Source organism: Elephas maximus, chromosome 2 (assembly GCF_024166365.1).
Source record: "Elephas maximus indicus isolate mEleMax1 chromosome 2, mEleMax1 primary haplotype, whole genome shotgun sequence".
Taxonomy (NCBI): Eukaryota; Metazoa; Chordata; class Mammalia; order Proboscidea; family Elephantidae; genus Elephas; species Elephas maximus.
The window spans coordinates 173,039,491-173,058,040 of record NC_064820.1 but is presented as its reverse complement, the minus strand read 5'-3'; the positions used below and the strand labels follow the sequence as shown (position 1 = coordinate 173,058,040).

The 18,550-nt window shown below is 41.9% G+C and overlaps 1 protein-coding gene across 11 annotated transcripts in view; it reads right to left on the bottom strand.

Annotated features, from left to right (window-relative positions):
* Positions 1-18,550, bottom strand: part of SGCD (sarcoglycan delta) — a 1,252,876-nt gene that overhangs the window by 172,268 nt on the left and 1,062,058 nt on the right. For all 11 annotated transcript variants that reach the window (XR_007516169.1, XM_049874193.1, XM_049874194.1 and 8 more), the window contains 2 exons: positions 7,705-7,792; positions 2,052-2,171 (listed from right to left, as the gene is read on the bottom strand). Coding sequence is in view for 10 of the 11 variants with exons in the window: in XM_049874193.1 (XP_049730150.1) it covers positions 2,052-2,171; positions 7,705-7,792 (208 nt within the window). In the remaining variant the exon portion in view is untranslated. The remainder of the gene's footprint in view (positions 1-2,051; positions 2,172-7,704; positions 7,793-18,550) is intronic.

The following is an 18,550-nucleotide window of genomic DNA, read 5'->3' as shown; positions in this document are numbered from 1 at the left end:
CTGGATGATCTCTGAAACCATGGTCCACACAACCCTCACCCCAGCAATTCTGTCCCTCAGGGAGTTTGGGTATGTCAATGGAGCTTATAAGACCCTGCCTTGTACGAGTTGTGCTGGCTTCCTCAGAATTGTGCACTGCCTTACCCTTCACCCAAGTTGCCACTCACATATTGTCTATTTAGTGTTTCTCTCTCCCACTCCTCCTCTCCCTCGTAACCATCAAAGATTGTTTCTTTTTGTGTGTAAACTTTTTCATGAGCTTTTACAGTAGTGGTTTCATACAGTATTTGTAACTACTTTACATGATTTTTTTCATTCAATCCTTCCAACATCCTCTGAACGTAGATATTTCTATTACCTTTATTTTATAGTTAAGCAAACATAGGTACAGAGAAGTTAGGTAACTTGCTTAAGATTACACAGCAAGTAAAGGGTAGAGATGAGGTTAAAATCAGAGTGGGTTAATGACAGAAACATAGCTTTTAACAGGAAATAAGAGAAGGAAAAGTAATATTAGTACTAACAGAGAAAAAGTCCACATAAGCAAAAAATTCATGTAAGTGTATTAACAACAGCAGCTGTTAATTTACTGAGCATTATCCCTGGATGGTGTAAAGAGTTAGCACACTCAGCTGCTAAACAAAAGGTTGTAGGTTAGAGTCCCCTCAGAGGTATCTTGGAAGAAAGGCCTGGTGATCTATTTCCAAAAAAAATCAGCCACTGAAAACCCGATAAAGCACAGCTCTACTTTGACACACATGGGGTTACCACGAAATGGAACAAACTTGACAGTAACTGGTGGTCATGGATTGAATTGTGTCCCCCCCAAAATATGTGTTAATTGATTTGGGTAGGCCATGATTCTCAGTATTGTGTGACTGTCTACCATTTTGTTATCTGATATGATTTTCCTATGTGTTGTAAATTCTGCTTCATTGATGTTAAATGAGGGGAGATAGGCTGCAGTTATGTTAATGAGGCAGGACTCAATCTATAAGATTAAGTTGCATCTTAAGCCAATCTCTTGTGAGATATAAAAGAGAGAAGTAAGCAGAGAGACAGGGGGACCTCATACCACAAGAAAGCAGGGCTAGAAGCAGAGTGCATCCTTTGGACCAGTGTTCCTGCACGGAGAAGCTCCTAGTCCAGGGGAAGACTGATGACAAGGACCTTCCTCCAGAGCCAACAGAGACAGAGCCTTCCCCTGGAGCTGAGACCCTGAATTGGACTTTTAGCCTACTAAACTATGAGAGAATAAACTTTTGTTTGTTAAAGCCATCTAGATAACCAAGACACCAGTACTGGTATTTTGTGCTAGGTACTGTGATCCGTGTGTATAACATGATCTCATTTAATCCTAGGCACAGCTTGGAATGGTGAACGTTCTTAGCCCTATTGAGCAGAAAACAAAATTGGCTCAGTGGTAACTTGCCCAAAGTCACACGGCTAGTAGGTGACAGCACAGGAATTTTAAACCAGGTCAGCTCCAGCATCAGGACCCTTAAACCACTATGCTAGACTGTTTCAGTGTCCAGTTGTGGAAGACTAAATCGTTGCATGCTTTCATTGAATGGTTCCCAGTGGTGGGGTCACAGAAGTTCTTGCACATATTCTGAAAGGCAAATTCTCAGGCACTTCTACCAGAGCTTCTTGTTCAGTAAGTCAGTAGTTGGATCTATAAACCTAAACTTTTCAGAAGTTCCCTGGTTGATTCTTAGTATGTAGCCAGGTTAACAAACTGCTGTATCATGTATATAAGTCATGGCTGCTTCTTACAAGATGGCTGGTCTGTGAGGACAGATATGCTATATTATGCTTCTTTGCATGAACACATATCCTAACCCAAAGCTCAATGTTGGTACACATGCCACAAGGATTTTATGGCCTGAGAAACTTTCACCAGGGGACCAGGCTCCATGGATATTCAACTGCCTTGCTCTGAAAGATCCAGGTAATTGGCCTAAATCATGCATTCTTCTAGACACCATGCCACTTTTCCTCTAAAATCTACCAGTAGCATCAAAGCAATTAGATGATGACAATTTCCTTACCTAAAACTCTTAATCGCTCAGCTCCTACTACCACTTCATTGTCATCTGCTGAGAAGAGCAATTTGCCAGAGACGGTTTTTACTTCAAACTTTTTCCCATAAGCTTCTACGGCTTTTGGACCTAGAAAGGAGAGAGAGAATACATTAGCCTCATTGCATTTGATAACAAAAGGCTTTCCATCAAACATATACATCTGACAAGATTGCATTGGACTTTACTGTTAAGTGGATTGGTTTTCAGAAGCCAACCATGAAAATCAGCCTTGTGACTTCAGTCATGTCTTGTCAATTACTTTTAATCACAGGCTCTCAAGCTATAATTTTAAAGTACATCATGTCCTTCCTTCAAACTAACGCTTGCATGAGATTTCGCTCAGCTAGCCACCAAATTACTGTCAAATACTTGTAGTTTTTTTTTTTTCTTCTTTTTTTTTTTTTGCTTGAACATATCAAGACATGAGAAGCTAACTACCTCCTGAGGCAACGCTCACATCTTTGGTCAGTCCTAACTGTCAGAAAACGCTCCTACAAATTCAGCTGAAGTTCAAATTCACAGCTCAAATTCAGCAGTGGGTTTTGGGTAAGGAAGCAAGATTTTGCTCTTGATTGGATGCTATTAGAAAAAAAAAGAAAGTGGGGGTCATTTTATGATTATCATAACAAATCTTAACAAGAAGTAGGGACGACCAGAAAAATGTTAAAGTTGTAATGGACAAAGAAAGAGCAGTCACTCATATTAGCCAGGATAGGGGGATATTTGGTCATTTTTGTGGTTTGAAAAATGTTTATGATTTGTCTGTGTTCAGACCTGATCAGAGTTGACTGTTTTTTTAACCCCTGTGGCCATGAGAGTCACAGAGTGCCCTTGTTTGATGTTGATATTTTGTGAAATTGTTGCTGTTCAATAGGAGGACACAAAGGCATAGCTGATAGTATCAAACTAGCCCCTGCCTATCTGAGTCTACATTTCCGTTTCTCATGGTTATTGGGCTAGCTATCAGAAGACATGAATTATGTCCCAATTCTCTCTTATTTTCTGTTAAATGTGACTTTTGGCAAATCATTTGATCTTTCTGAACTTCAGTTTCTACATCTGTGAAACTGGATGATCACTGCCTACTCTACCTCATAGAAAGGCTGAAAGGAGCCAAGGACATTGCATTTATAAAAAGAACACTCTGTAGACTGAAAAGAGCTGTGAAATGGAGGGCTGCTCTTGTGACCATCATCGTCATCATCAACATCACCATTTTTCTCATGCAATGGTCACACCCACTGAAAAGGATTAATGGCAAGTATCTCTTACCAAGGAGCCCGGGTGGCGCAGTGGTTAAGAGCTTGGCTGTTAATCCAAAGGTCAGTGATTTAAACCCACCAGCCACTCCATGGAAGAGAGATGCTCCCATAGAGACTGCAGCCTTGGAAACCCGGTGGGGCAGCTCTACTCTGTCCTGTAGGGTTGCTGTGAGTTGGAATTGACTTGACAGCAATGGAATTTTGGTTTGGTATCTCCTAGCCCACTTTCCCTATTCAATAATCACATCAATTTAGCAGGCGTGATCTCTTGCCAATACATCCACACTGCTCTAACACAAAGAAAGGATATTGGGGAGCCTCCTTAATGAGCAGGAGTTGAAAGAGCAGAGTTCCACAGACTTTCCAAGCAGGATGGGACCTGGACCTGGGATCCTGTCCGACTGCCTTCATGCTGCAGATGAGGAGAATAAGTGACAGCGAGGCTAAAGACTCTTTCAAGGTCACCAGTGAGCTAACAGCATATCTGGGTTTGCAATGGAGCTCACAGTGTTGTTTCACAAAAGAAAAGAATGTTGATTTGTCTAGGATGGGGAATGAAGCTGGTGCCATCATGGCTGGAGCGAGTAGGATATGAGCTTTTAAAGGATTAAAGGAAGAGGAAACCTGGAAGAAGGAATGTTTCAAAGAACAGAGATGTATAATGAGGGACTTGCCTTAAGTTTTTCTGCAAGGGCTGAGGTTTAGCTGTCTTCTTGGTCATACAAAAACCTTCAGTAAAATCTATCTTACTTTGAGTGGTTATCTTTTTTAAGGGAGAGTTGTGGATGGGGAGGTAATGAGGAGCTAAGAAACGAATGACTGGCCACAGGATGGGTGTCAAGTGAGCAGTTTGCCCCCTCTGGATCCAGCCACATGGCAAAGTCAGGTGTGACTAGGGGAACACAAATCCTGGGACTTGGCCTTCATGGACCTGAGTGATATCAGACTTGATCCCCAAGGAGTCAAGGGCATCTTCACGTGCACAATCTGAGTTGACTCTGAACTCATGACTGGGGTTGTGAGCCACACAGAAGAGTACACAGCAATCAAACAACACAAAGCACAATTAAGTCATTTTGCCTTTCAGAAGACATGATGAAATTTACCAAGGGCCAGAATTATTTGGGTTTATAAAGCTCAGTAATTGGTAGCTTTAGCCAAACCCCCACAGAGCAACTGCTGGCTCAATGGTGCAGACGGCTTGCTCTTTTGTCAATTTCATCTGGGTCTGCCAAACTTCCCTGGACATGGCCCGAATCTTAAAAAAAATGATTCTAGAGGGAAAAGCAAATGGAGGCAGAGACCTCTCAGGAGAAAAAAAAAAAAATTTTTATACATTGTTCCTGTCTGGGAGAAGAAAAATTGCTATTTGTAACCTGAAACTAATCTTCAGTTAATCCCCCTCTTTGCTAGGTAGTCTATGTGTGAAGTGTCTCCTTAATTAATACCTTAAACAGAGAAGAGAATGAGTGTGACAAGTGTAGAAAAATGGAGTCTATCAGGATGAATCAGCAGTCTCCAAGTCACGGTGCAGCCACAACTCTGGGAGCTGGAAAGGCCTGATGGCCATCTGCCTTCAATCCTTTCCCCAACTCCCCTAACACTGGACCCTCCCCTACTCCTGCATGATGTTGCCAAGGACTCCCCTACAAGTTTCCTCCTTGTGGGTCAGAAGGTTCCCTGATCAGATCAGCTACGGGCCTGATACGAAATTGGCAGCATTATGGGTAAAATAAAAGGATGGCGCAGGACTGGGCAGTGTTTCGTTATGTTGTATACAGGGTGCCGACTCGATGGCACCTAGCGACAACAAAAATATGGGTAAAATATGCATTTGTGGCCTACCCTGGCAACCTTAAAGTATTGTTGCTTGCAAAAAGATTCCCTGAGCTGCTACCATTAGAATTGGAAACAGGCTTTTGAGGCTCTCACTGGATAAGCAAGAGAATTCCTGAGTCCTCAGGATTGCCTTAGTAGATCACACTGATTGGAAGGCAGGAGCAATTTGCTGTCAACTAAGTACACAGTTTAAGAGGCACTGGAAACTACTGTCTGCTGGACTTGTTCTGTGCTTGCCACTGTGTGCATAAACGTGGATGTAAACAGAGTATCCTGAAGAAAAACTTTAGAGGGTGTATGTGTATATGTGTTTGTGTGTGTGTGCTTGCGTGTTTAGAACTACATTTTTAACACATCTTCCATTCTCTCTAGAAATCATCTTGAAAGGCTCCACTGGCTGGTATCAGAATGGCTTCTTGTCCATATCATTTTAATGTTAGCTATCTTATGCCCTAGTGGTGTAGTGGTTAAGAGCTGCTAACCAAAATGTGGGCAGTTCAAATTCACCAGCCGCTCCTTGGAAACCCTATGGGGGCAGTTCTATTCTTTCCTATAGGGTCACTATGAGTCGGAACTGACTTGATGGCACCTAACAACAACAGCAATCTTGTGCCCTACCTTAAGGGTTAGGGATAGGTGTCTCCCAGCTCCCGTGAGTGCCCTTTTGGGCAGGGGAGACAGAAGGAAGGGGAAGAGGGGAAGGCAGGAGCAAGAGTGGAAGGAAGAAAGGAGGGAGAAAGAAGAGAGAAGGAAAGAGAGAGAAGGAAAGAGAATAAAAGGAGAGGAGAGAGAAGGAGAATGAGTGGACAGAGGTGGGGGGGGAGAAAGGGGAGAAGCAGAAGGGGAAGACAGGGACAAAAGAAAGAAAGGAAGGAAAGAGACAGGAATGAAGAGAAAGAAAAGGGGGAAAGGAGAGAAGGGAGAGGAGGAGGTAGGGATGGAGAGAGGGGAAAAGATAGGACGGGAGGCGGGAGGGAGAAGAGAGACTGGCTGACTCTTGCTGAATGATAGTCATTTGGGCAGTTCTAGCTTTATCAAAACAAAATCTCTCAAGTAAACCGAATCTCCCACTGCAAATAAATGGCAAATGATCAACAGGCTAAATAAGTTTCTTTTGAATGCGGGAGTCTGGGAGCTGGAGGTTGGATTTATTTCCCTCCTGGAAGCAATTTTCACATATGCTGCTTAAATCATTGCTTACTGAAGCTGTTTATTTAATTATTTAGCATTGTGACTGTGGACCAGCTGTTATATAAGCAAGGCCGACAATCCAGTCCGCGCTGAAACAACATGTTTATGGATTCTGGACTCCACTGTGGTACAATTCCTTCAATCCCTCAGTTCCTCTGTTGGTGGATAGTCCAAGGCACCCAGCAGCCCTGAACCTCCAGACATTCATATGAGGCTGTCCTGGGGGCAAGCAGGCTTCCTTCCTCAGCAGAAAAGGCTCTAGGCACAAAAGCACCTGTTTCCCTTGGCTTGTTTATGAGTGGGGCTCCAGATGTTTTAGTCACAGTAATGTTTCAGGGCATTTGGGCAACTGGCTTCTCCAAACGTCCATCTGCATACTTTTCTCTTAGCCCGGAAGCCAAACAAATGGCATTTTCTGTCTGGAAGCTTAACAGTGCCATTCAGACCTACGCCCCCTTTTCCTTTCACTGGGTGGGTGCATAATGCCGCCTGCTTACTGCAGCTCAGACACTACAGAGGGGGCATTGATCATATCACTCAACACATTACCACAGCCATGATGTCCAGGTTTATCATCATAATCATTATTACGACTAAGTAAGTCCTTGTTTAAATTTCAGGACCATGCAGCTTAAAACCCAGAGGGTGCTTTCCGCAGCAGTTAGAACAGATCTGCTCTATCAGAAGGGAACATACAACGTACATACATATTGAGCAGCGATACATCTGCATCTCGCAATTGAGTTAGGTTCAAAGTCAGCACGCATGGCAAATACATGGCATGGATGCAAACTATCACTGCAAATTCCTTTTACAACCCATAAGGTATGGTGCGCACAGCTTTGTGTGCACTATGCTCTCAATCAACCCAGCACAGCCGGTTTCTCCTCTGGCATAGGGGCAGAGAGCTTTTCTTTGGTTGAGCACCAGATGCAGCAACTGGCTGATGTTTACGGGCCATGTTACATGAAAAACCGTTCCCCCCCTCCAAAACAAGTATAGTTAAATTTGCATAAGTTAAATGTGTAGATATGATGGGATTCTATGCTTTAGTAGAATCGTAGAATGCATGCTACATTCTTTTTCTTGACCCAGTAAAATGTATTAGCATTCTTCTCTTCAGTTCACACGCTGTTTGACTCAGTTTTGATTCAACCTTCAACATTTTGTGAGTGAATATGAACGCGGCTGCTAAATAAAAGGTTGGAAGTTCAAATCCACCAGCTACTCCTTGAAAACTCTACGGGGCAGCTCTACTCTGTCCTATAGGGTCACTATGAGTCAGGATTGACTTGACGGCACTGTGCTAAGTTCTTTCTTTTTCTTACCTGTTATCAGCTGAGTTAGCACTTTAGTCTGGTCATTGAGAATGTTCACTGTAACATTTCTGGCAGATTTGAAGTACAGGGCATTACCCTACAACGAAAAAAATAAGAGAAACACATGACAATTGCAGCAGATTTCTAAACAAAAAAACTATAATCCCAACTCTCCAACAGACTAAACTGGTCTCAGCCAAGTTCCAATTGATTTGCCTTTACTTGGGAACTCCAAATGTGTAATCATCTCCACGCATATGATACTTCACAGATATTCATCCAAAATAGATTTCCCCCAAAGAGATGGTCACACACTTACACACTCGCTCAATATGGATTTCCCTAACACACACACACCCCCCAAAGAGACAGTCACACACATACACACTCACTCAATATAGATTTCCCTAACACACACACACACACACACCCCAAAGAAGACAATCACACACACACACACACTCAATATAGATTTCCCTAACACACACACATACACATGGAGGCACACACAGATTATTATAGTTGAATCAGAGACAACTGGGACATAGAGGCCTTTAGAACTTAACACAGATATCATCAGTTAGCCTTGGTACACCAACTGATCAGAGATGACTGGTATCAATACCAACACCTATGGGGGCTTTTACAAGGTGAAGAGGGGAAGGCATGACAGCCACCAAGGTATCTTACCATATGTAGACTGACAATCTGGAGTCAGGGTCTCTCTGAACCAAAGTTAACTGATAAAATGGTTAGCCGATAGCCATGACTTGTTTAGACCCTGAGTAAGCAGTTGTACTTGGGGGGGAGCTGGGGCCCTACTGTCCAGGAGAGAGATGGTGACTTCTGACCCATCAGGACAAAGGACAACCACTGATTCAGTGCAATCCCCTGCAGTGATTTAAAATTAAAATATCACAGTGATTTAACATTAAAACTTCATATAAGTATGCTTATATTACTGGGTCAGGGAAACAGAAAATCATTTAGTTCTAATATCATCATAGATTTCTATATCTGTACATTTGGAAATAAATATTAGCCCCAGATATTTTCTCCTACATTGTTGTATTTAGCAGTTCTGTATTCAGAACTTTAAAACAATTTAATAATGCGAGAATTCAGAACCTGGAACATGGACAGGACGTTATATGTTGCTACAAGTTAATGTACCAACATTTCTATTTGTGCATTTAGCAGCTTGGCACTACAGACAGAGGAGCAAGCTGGAACCAGGCAACTGGATGGATTCTACTGTCATTGATTAGTGTGTGACCTTGAGAAAGTCACTTAGCTGCTCTGTGTTCCAGTCTTTGCACCCTCCTCCTTCTCTACCATCAACATCGATATCATCACCAACCTCATCACAACATAATTCAGTGCCCACTGTGTGCCAGGTACACAGCAAGAGCTCTGGGTCAGACTGCCTGGCTTCCAATCCCACCTCTACCACATGCTAGGTGTGTGACTTTGGGCAAGTTACTTAATTGTTCCAAGTCTCAGTTTCTTTATTTGTATGATGATACAAATATTAATTATCATTAAAATTATTAAAATGCATGTATTATTATTACAATTATTAAATCACATATGTAATTATTAAAATACACATAGTACAGTGCTGGGTACTAGTAACTCCTCAGTAGTTATTAGGATAAGGGGAGGGTAGGGCAAGGAAGAAGAAGGAAAAAAAAGGAGGAAGAGGAGGAAGGGAATGAGAAGGGGTAGGGGGTGAAGGGAAGGAGGGAGAGAGAAAGAGGGAAGCGGGGAGAAAGAAGGAGAGAGAGAGAGAGAGAAATACGGAAGAAGCCCTTCCTTTGCATTACGTAATCTTCACAACATATCAGTGGAGTGAGCCAATGGTTTCTTCCATTTTCAACCTTTTGTTTCCATGTTCCAAATGGTCTCCTTACATGTGGCTGGCTTACCATTGTCTTTCAAATCTCAATGTCTTCAACTGCTTCCATCTACCCTTAATATTATCTGAATAATTCAATTGCACTAGAAATCTCATAACAGTTTTGCTGAAGATTTACAGCAAGAGATATAATAAAACTACCCATTCCTTTTTATTACCATGTCAAAATATTATAGTTTAGCATTAATTGTTCTAATATGTTAACATCCTGGGAAACAGAATCTTTGCTACGTCATAGTTTAAACAAAGAGCCTCATTCTAGCCTGGGATCCCTTGCTCTAATCCTCCCATATCATATCTCCAGGAAAAAAAGCACTAACTAGCTAACAAATGTAAAGAGCCTTACACTGCAGCTGACTCAGTGCAGTTTTTACTTTGCTCCTTGACTCTGTCCCCTGAGACTAATGGTGGTAGTTGTGGTTCAGTGGTAGAATTCTTGCCTTCTAAAAAAAATTTTTTTTTTTTTTTTATGCAGGAGACCTGGGTTCGATTCCCAGCCAATGCACTGGTAATCATGCACAGCCGCCAGCCACCTATCAGTGGAGGCTTGCGTGTTGCTATGATGCTGAAAAAGTTTCAGTAGAGCTTCCACACTAAGGTCCACTAGGAAGAAAGGCCAACAAAGACCCTGTGGATCACAAAGGTCAGAGCCCCAACCAATCATGGGGACAGCGCAGGACCAGCAGCGTTTTGTTCTGCTGTACACGGGGTCGCCATGACTCTGGGCTGACTCAGGGGCCAGCTAACAACAATAAGACTAAATCAGGAAAATACCAGCCAAGCGAAGTGTCCTTGAGGCCTCTACGGTATTAGAACAAGTAGAAGAAACACTATGTGTTTGATAAAAAGCCCAATTCTACCCCTTCAGCTTCTTCTTTTCCCCTCCTCTCCCTCCCACTCACACTGCAGCTTCTGGGCCTGGGGAAGTTAATTTCTGTCACAGGAGCTACTGCTCTGGGGCCGGTGACTTTCGCTAACCACCCTCAAGGCCAGGGGGCATGAAAGTAACTACAGAGAGGCACAGCTATGCTAGGCAGAAAGGAGTTTCTGGCAGACTCATGCCCAAATAATGAAGCTCAGAGCTCCTGACCCGGTCAAGTCAGTCTGGCCAATCAGCTCGTGATTCCTGCAAACACAGGGTGAGGTCACCTGGGAGGTACTGAAGGGAGGCAACAACGCACCGTTGTCCCCATATTGAGAGGGAAGAATGGTTCGTATCAATACTTCCCAAATAACTAAAGTGCCTGGCATTTGGAGCTGAAATTCTCAACACACAATTCTGAGTTAAAGAAAAACACATCCCTGTTGTTCTTTAAAGCAGAATATGCAAAACAGAATCAAATCTTTTCCTTTTGACCCAGGGCCACTAAAACAGGCGTGAACTCCACTAGGCCCTCAGTGGGCTACTGTAGGGACATGGCTGTTTGGACATTAAGAGGCTCCATCATATGACATTTCAAATGAGTGTATCTCCTGCTTTTCAAAAAATTATTGCTTATTTTTATATCAAAACAGTACATGTAAAAGCCAAATACTATGAGGATTATAACAAAGAGCAGCAATTCATATCCCTCATCATTACAAGAGCTTTCAACTTGTCTGCATGATCCACATTGTTGTTGTTGGGTGCTGTCAATCGATATCAACTGGTAGATAACACGTGACAGAGTAGAACTGCCCTATAGGATTCCCAGGCTATAATCTTTACAGAAGGAGCTCTTCTGGTGCAGTGGTTAAGTGCTCAGCTGTTAACCAAAAGGTCGACAATTTAAACCCACCAGCTGCTCTAAGGGAGAAAAGATGTGGCAGTCTGCTTCCCAAGAGATTATAGTCTTGGAAACCCTATGGGGCAGTCCTAGTCTATCTTACAGGGTAGCAATGAGCTGGAATCTACTCAACGGCAACGGGGGAAATCTTTACAGGAGCATATCGCCAGGTCTTAGTCCTGTGGAGTCACTAGGTGGGTTAGTAGCCCGTTGCTTAACTGCTGGACCACCACGATTCCTTTGCATGTTCCATATGGTCCCAAATATGCTTATATGTTGTCACTTGATCAACATTAGACATCATTCATTGAATTTCAACTGAAGACAGGGATTTAGATCTCTTACACACACACACATGCACACACACTCACACTCCTTCATATACTCCACAACTTTGGTTAAATTAATATTTAGAATTTACATTATTATGATTTTGTGTATACTGTTCACAGGTGAACCAAGTAGTATGCTTTGACTACATTTCATTTTTCTTTCTTCCACAGTTTTTATTTCTTCCTGGAGTCAATACACAAATGCTTCATAAACAAATCAAAACAACAAAAACAAAAAACTGCTTAGTTTTCTAGTTTTCTTTCTCTCCTCTTGTTCAATTCTTTTCCTTTTTGTTCTACTTTCTGAGAAATACCTTCAACTTTAATTTTTAATTATTTTATTGATCTAAAAAATTTTTTTCCTACAACCACACTTCTAATTTTTAGGAGCTTTTCTTATTCTTTGAGCCTTCCTTTTCATACTACCCATTACATTTTGAGGGACACACTATCCTCTCTTAAATTTCTGAGAATACTATAAGCATTTTTCAAGTTTTTCTGTTGCCTCCATGTTCTTTCTTTCTCCCGAGTTCTTTTTTTATTTTTCTGCTTGTTCTGCCCTTTGCCACTCAGACTAAAGAGTTTCCTCAAGTGTCTGGTGCTCCTTGACTCTGTTTGAGAGGAATAAAAAACTTGATTAGAAGCTCTGTGCTTCTGAAAGGCTGAACCTTGCCATAGAGAACAAGGATGGGGGTTTTGGCTGATACAATGGAGAACCTTCAAATGTCAATATCTATGGGCTACTCAGTAAAAAAAAAAAAAAAATACCATGGGCTAATTGCATTAAAGAAGAATTATCCAAACTCCTGCCAGGAAGGTGGTGGGTACAACTTTATATGTAAAGGCTCTGGGTGTCAGAGGGAAAGGGGGCTGGGCATTTCACCGCTCAGTTGGCAGACATTCTATTAAACCATCAGCTTTCAGTGCCTCATTCCTGACTTCATCTATGTCCGATGTCCCAAAGTCCAGAGTTCCTGTGGTCCAAACTTTCCAGAAAGCAGTCCTTTTATCTTCTGCTACTGAGGCACTGGTGGTTCAGTAGCAAAATTCTTCCCTTCCATGTGGGAGTCCTGGGTTTAATTCCTGGCTGGTCCACCTCATGCACAGCTACCATCCATGGAGGCTTGCGTGTTGTGATGCTGCTGATCAGGTTTCAGCAAAGTTTCCAGACTAAGACAGACTAGGAAGAAAGGCCTGGCAATCTACATCCAAAAATCATCCAGTGAAAATCCTATGGATCATAATGGTCCGATCTGCAACCAATTATGGAATGGCACAGGAAAGGACAGTGTTTTGTTCTGTTGTGCATGGGGTCATCATGAGTTGGGGGCAACTTAATGGCAGCTAACAACAGCATCTAAGATAGGTCACACAGGTCACTTGGGGATGCTATCTGGGAGAGCGGTGAGTCAAATTGGTCTTTATGCAGGTTTTCAACCAATTCTGTTTTTCAGTCCCACTCCAGGGCCACATTATGACTTTCATGGGCCCTAGGCACTATACCTAGAATGCCTAATGGGCAAGCCAGCTCCATCCCTACCCACACTCTGACTCTTAGACCTAAAAGGGCAACCAGTTCCTGAGCCTCCCCAGGGTCATATATCATGAATCATCTCCCTTCTGTTTTTGCTGATCCCACTGCAAGTCTGTAGGTCCTCACTTCCATAGCCTTGGCAGGTCAGCTACCTCTCACCTATCCACTTCCCATCTTCTAAAATTTATCTGCATGTTTTGTCTATTATCATTTATTCTCCCTTTCTTAAGTCACCTGTGCTTACTCCTTTGTCATTCTTCCATTAACTGTCTTTTTCAGTGAGGTTTTCCAAAAGAAGCAGAGACCTATGAGCTCTCACTGTTTTCAGTTTGTCTACCTCTAGAGTCATGTCATATGGAGTCCTTGGGTGGCGCAAATGGTTAAGCACTCAACAACTAGCCGAAAGGTTGGAGGTTCAAACCTATACAGGGGCACCGTGGAAGACAGGCCTGGCAGTTTGCTTCCAAAAGGTCATAGTCTCAATAATCCTATGGAACAGTTTTACTCTGCACACACGGGTAGCCATGAGTCAGAATCATATAAGACTCACTTCATACCCACTGCCTTTTGAAGAGTAAAGCACGTTAAAATTGTGTGTAAATCAAGAGCAGGTAATCTCTGGTCAAGGACCCCTCTTAGGCCTCCTATATAGACCAATTCAGTGCCTAGAATATGTTAGATACTGTCCTGTTGTGGTGGTAGTTAGTTATTGTCAAGTCAGTTCTGATTTATGGGGACCCCATACGTGCAGAATAGAGCTGCTCCATAGGATTTCCAAGGCTGTGACCTTTTGGCCTTGGACCTGTTTTCTAAGGTACCTCTGGGTGGGTTTGAACCACTGATATTTTGGCTAGTAATTGAGTGCTTAGCTGTTTACACCACCTACAGACTCCTTAGGTGTCCTTGGCTCTGCAAAACGAGAAAGACAGAAACTTTATCTTTGAGAAGCAACTTGCCCAGAAGGAGAGTCGGTCAATGCAAAATAACCGTAACAACAATGTGATATCACTTCAGTAGAGATTTATGCTTTCCTGGTATGAAGGTATGAAAGACACAGGTTTTATATTTCCATTTTATGGCAAACCATATCACTACAGTCTGTGTTGAACAGACATGGCTCCCAGAAGTTACTCATATTGATAAATCCTACCTTGTAGAGTATTTTCATTGCCCTCTGAGGAGCTAACAATCTGGTAAGTGAATTTAGACAAAGAGAGAAAACCACTAGACAACACACAAACAAGTTCCACATTCAGAAAAGGATTTCAACTCTCAGTGTGACTGAAGTTCAGAGAAGGGAGCAATCAGTGTGGCTGGAATTCTGAGGGGAGTCTTCCCAGAGGAGGGTACCCGACTTTGGCCTTCTCCTTCAAAGCAAAAGAGGTAGGGTGGGTGGTTCACAATAACCCTACTGCTAATTTAGGTAACAAGGGATCCTGCCCTTGTAAAATGAAGGTTCAGAATGTAAACCCTGGAATCAGGCCGATTTGGACTCCAATAACAACACTTATTTACTGTGTGGCCTTGGGTAAGTCACTTATATTCTTTGAGCCTCGATTTCTGCTTCTCTAAATGAAGTTAAAAGCTATATAATGCTGTTGCTATGAGAATTAAGAGAGAAAGTATGTGTGAAGTGCCTAGCACAGTAACTAAAAAAAAAAAAAGCTTCATAAACAGTAAGCAAAGAAATAAAATCTACATTAGGAAGGCTCCTTGGAGACAGCTGATTCTAGTACTAAGACAAGAAATACACAAGGTGAGCTGGGAGCATCTTGTAGTATCAATAAGAAAAAAAAGAAAACACTAAAATCTAAACCCACTGCCGCTGAGTCTATTCCAACTCATAATGATCCTATAGACCAGAGTACAACTGCCCCATGGGGTTTCCAAGGAGCGGCTAGTGAATTTGAACTGCCAACCTGTTGGTTAGCAGCCGAACACTTAATGACTACGCCACCAGAGCTCTACCAGAAAATAAAGAAGTGCCCCAAAAATCCCCAAAACGAAAACAAAAAACAAGACCCCACAATCAAGGGGGTATGTTAAAGGAACACAGGGGAGCTCCCGATAGCCAAAGCTAGAAGAATTTGAGCAACAAAAATAACACAATATGGTATTGTAACCCAAATTGTAAAATATATATCCATGAGTCCATACTGACATAAAAAACTATTGAATAAACAATTAAGTGGGGGAGAATAAACAAATCTCCTGAGGAGAAATGTTCCGGGTAATTTATGTAGATTATCTCCGCTCAAGGAGGTGGAGCACAACTTCCTATTTCTTAAGTGTGGGCTGCACATAGTGACTTCCTTCCCAAGAGTGCAGGATGGAAAGGGGAACAAAGGAGTACCTTTATGGTGGAGAAGCCTGACAATCCCTCCTCCATGTGATCAAGATTAGCATCACCAGTGGTAAGTCATGTGGATGGTATATACCTGTGATGTGATATAATGAAAATCCACTCTACCTCTGAGTCCTTCCTCCCCAAACCCCATAACCCTAGCATCATCATGAGAAAAATATCAGACAAATATCAGCTGAGGGTCATCTATCAAACAGCTGACCAATTCTCCTCAAAAACACCAAAGTCATCAAAAACAAAAGAAGTCTAAGAAACTACCACAACTAAGAGGAGCCTAAAGAGATATGACAGCTAAGTGGAATGCAGTATCCTGGATAGGATCCTTGGGAAGAAAAAGGACTTTAGGTGAAAGCTAAGGAAATATGAATCAAGTATGGACTTTAGTTAGTAATCATGTATCAATGCTGGCTCATGAATTTTGACAAATATTCCAGACTAATGTTAGATGTTACTAAGAGAGCAACTGGGTCTGGGTATGCGGCAACTCTCTGATCTTCAAAACCTTTCTATAAATCTAAAACTATTCTCAAATAAGAAGTTTTTTTTTTTTTTAACTGTATAAAATGCTAAATTCTAAGATCCTAGAATTATAGGAAGAGATTTTGTAAAGACAACCCATTGCTGCTTAGATAAGGAGCATCACAAGCAACTTTTTCAACTTTGGGGTTGATCAGGTTGTTAGAAAATCCTCCCTTATACTGAGACAAAAATCTATTCTATGGGGCTTTGCAGTTACCAAAAACCAAACTCACTGCTGTTGAGTCGATTCTGACTCACAAGGGTTTCTAAGGCTGTAAATCTCTATGGAAGCAGACTGCTACTTTGTCTTTACCAAACCCATTGCTGTCGAGTCGGTTCCAACTCAGTGACCCTATAGGACAGAGTAGAACTGCCCCATAGGGATTCCAAGGAGCAGCTGGTGGATTTGAACTGCAGCCATTTTGGTTAGTAGCCCAACACTTAATCACTTCACCACCAGGGCTCCACTTTGCCTTTAGGAAGATTGAAATAAAATGACAGCATATGGGTCTCTCATAGCCAGTTCTCCACCCACGGGTCTCTATGCACATTGTCATTCTTCCTTGGTCAACATACAGACAACAGAGCAATCAGAAGTTACAGCTTCTTTGCAGAAGGCATCACAGAGTATTAGCTGCAGTGATTGATGTTTACTAAAATAGTACTAACTATTGATATTCCCTGGACGAAGACTGATATAAACTTAAATTTGTCTTCAAAATCATCCCCAAAGGGTAGTTTGGATGTTTATCTTCAGCAAATGTCAACCATCTCTATCATAATCATAATTATTTTTAGTAAGATGCTTCAGTTGTCTCTTAATTGGTCCTTTTAAAAATTATCACAGGTATTTAAAAACAATATCATAGTATGGTTATTTTTTATTTTCCTTTGGAATGTTTTTTTATAATTTGAAAAACCTTTCCAGTTGTGAGTAACAGAGTTACACTATGAAACATTTACTCAGAGTAGTCTGGGAAATGGTCCATTTTTCCACTGTAGCATTCCTGTTCAGCTGCTCTCTGCCTTGTGTCCAAATTTGGGTGCATTTAGGTCTTTCTCAACATTTACCTAAGCTGAGATTTTCTATCCTAATGATTCCTTTGAGATGTCATGTTGACATGTTAACACTGCAAGGAATGCCAGCTTTTCTAGAGCCCAGCACATTCCTGGCAACCATTAGGCTTTCGATAAATATTTGTTGAATAACTGAATACTCAGATCAAATTAAGAGACAATGAAGAGGGGGAAAAAAAAAGAGTCAACAGTTATCGAATGAAGAGTGATGATAACTGTCAAAGAGAGTTTAGGCATGGGTGATACAACAGGCTAAACATGGATAACTGAGTGATGGGAGGAGGGTGTGTAGATATATAATCAACAAACATTTGCTTAACACCTAACGCAGTGCAAGAAACATAGGTGATACAAATGAGACTTGATGACAGGGAGAAGCAGTGGCACAAATCATCACCCCAAATTCCTGCTGACATAAAGATGAAGTGATGCCTGGAATCTTCCCTGAGCACACAGCACTCATTAGTATGTGGTGTTGAATATGCCCTCTTGCAACTGCCCCTTAGCAATTCATTCCATTAACATTTTTAAAGCATCTTCTAGACAAGAAATACTGCTGAGTGCTGAGCACGGGGCCTCCTGCTTTCCCGGAGCTTACAACATAGTAGGGGAAACGGACATTAGACTAATAGTTCCATCCAGGCTTGTATAACTGCAATGGCAATGTGTGCTATGGATACAGAGTTGCAGGTGGAATGAGACTACATGTGGGGGACATACCCAAATCTGGGGAGGGTAGGTCAGAAAAGTCCTTTCTCAGGAAGAGACACTGCAGCTGAGATCACAGGAATGAGAGGGAGTTAGTTAGCTGAACCAGAGCAGAAAGAACTTTTTGGAAGGACGAGCATGTGTACCGACTCTGAGGCAGGAGGGAGCTTGGTACATTTAAGGAACAGAGAGAAAGGTTAGTATGGTTGGAGCTTGATGATAAGGTATAAAGTCGAAAACACATATCCCCCACCTCCCAGTCTACCACCAGCTTATAACATTGCCCACACTGTCCTCTGATGAACAGAAATGTTTAATTTTGCTAAGAAAATTTGTTTCTTCCTATGGATGGTGTCTTGGGGTTCATAATGATGTCCTTTCCTGCTCTAGTTCATTTTTTATATTTTTTCTTCTATTAACATTAGAGTTTTATTTTTATACTTACATCTTTATTCCCCTGGAGTCCACTCTTTTGTGTAGTTTAGACAGGAACCCGAATGGGAGCCAGTTTCCTCAACATCACCTACCCAACAATCATTACGTCCCCACCGTTATGTGGTGTGACCTTTATCATATGTCCCCAAATATACACAGAAATGTCTCAAAATCTTCTAGTCTGCTTCAGGGTTTGTCTGT